The sequence below is a fragment of the Aplysia californica genome, unplaced genomic scaffold (assembly GCF_000002075.1).
Source record: "Aplysia californica isolate F4 #8 unplaced genomic scaffold, AplCal3.0 scaffold00216, whole genome shotgun sequence".
Classification (NCBI taxonomy): Eukaryota; Metazoa; Mollusca; class Gastropoda; order Aplysiida; family Aplysiidae; genus Aplysia; species Aplysia californica.
This window is the reverse complement of record NW_004797486.1, coordinates 562,925-564,166: the sequence shown is the minus strand read 5'-3', so window position 1 is coordinate 564,166 and position 1,242 is coordinate 562,925. Positions and strand designations below refer to the sequence as shown.

General features: G+C 46.1%; 1 protein-coding gene across 1 annotated transcript in view; it reads right to left on the bottom strand.

Annotated features, from left to right (window-relative positions):
• The window catches only part of LOC101856027, a gene marked incomplete in the record, with an annotated part of 35,382 nt that overhangs the window by 5,752 nt on the left and 28,388 nt on the right, over positions 1-1,242 (bottom strand). The window contains 1 exon segment of the mRNA XM_013083177.2: positions 106-252. Coding sequence (XP_012938631.1) covers positions 106-252 — 147 coding nt within the window.

Sequence of the window (1,242 nt, the reverse complement as noted above, 5' to 3'; positions counted from 1 at the left end):
AATAAACAACAACAACAAAAACAACAACAACAACAACAACAACAAAGACAAAGAAAAACAAACACACACACAAAAATGGTAGATTCTAGGTAGGCTACAACATACCATCATCCTCGTAATCTTTGAAGATGTTGACGACCTTCATGATGAAGACGACCCGCAGCCTCCACAGCAGCACCGGAAGCGCCACCGCTATGGCCACCACGATGACCAGGGCAGCTGTCAGACCACCGGCCAGGATCTTCGCTTCCCCTGTACACACGGAGGAGAGTCATAGAGAAATTTTAGTTTCAGTAAGAGTTTAGTTAGTTATAGTAGAGTTTTTACGGCGCTCGAAACTGCATAAGGTCATATGAGGCCCTGAAGATTAGAGGTGTTACAAGAGAGTAACAAAAGCAAAATAGAAGGAGGGGAGATAAGGACGACAGATGTTTGATAGGAAAGAAAGAGGAGCAAACCACACCAGAGCACCCACAAACGACCCACAGTCATAGAGGAGGAAGTGAGAATGTGAGACAGTGTATTAGTTTTAGTAAACGTTTTACGGCACTTGCAACACAATAAGGTCATATAGGCGCCCAAGATTAGAGGTGTTACAAGAGAGCAACAAACACACACAAAATAGAAGGAGAGACAAGGAAGATAGATGTTTGAGAGGAAAGAAGGAGCAGACCACACGAAAGCACCCATTAACCGCCCACTCAGACAGTGGAACACTGCAGACGTTTCATATCACTATTAAGGGGGCGGTCTGTTTCGACCCTGCCTATCAGGGTCAACTTGAGGTGAAAGGGACATTGAGTCCAGACGGAATATGTGAATGACAGCGGTATGATTGTACAAGGTAGCAACAATGTATGCTCTGAAAATGGGTCGAGAAGACTGACATACATGGCAAATTGTAATACAGGGTGCCCACTACGGATGGGATCGGCCGATCGGGCCGATCGCCCGACTCGATCGCCTAAAAAACAAACGTGTTTGTTTTCATTTTCAGGCGATCGAGTCGGGCGATCGGCCCGATCCAGCCGTTGTGGGTACCCTGTATGATGAACAGACTGGCCTAGAAAGTTATTGCGAAGTCGTGCCAACCTCCTGCAATTGGCAAGGGTACTCAAATAAAAAAACAACAACAACCCTCCCCCCTCAACCCCCCCAAACAAAAACAACAACAACAAACAACAAAAAACAGCAACAACAAACAAACCAACCAACAACCCCCCCCAAAACCAACAACCCCCC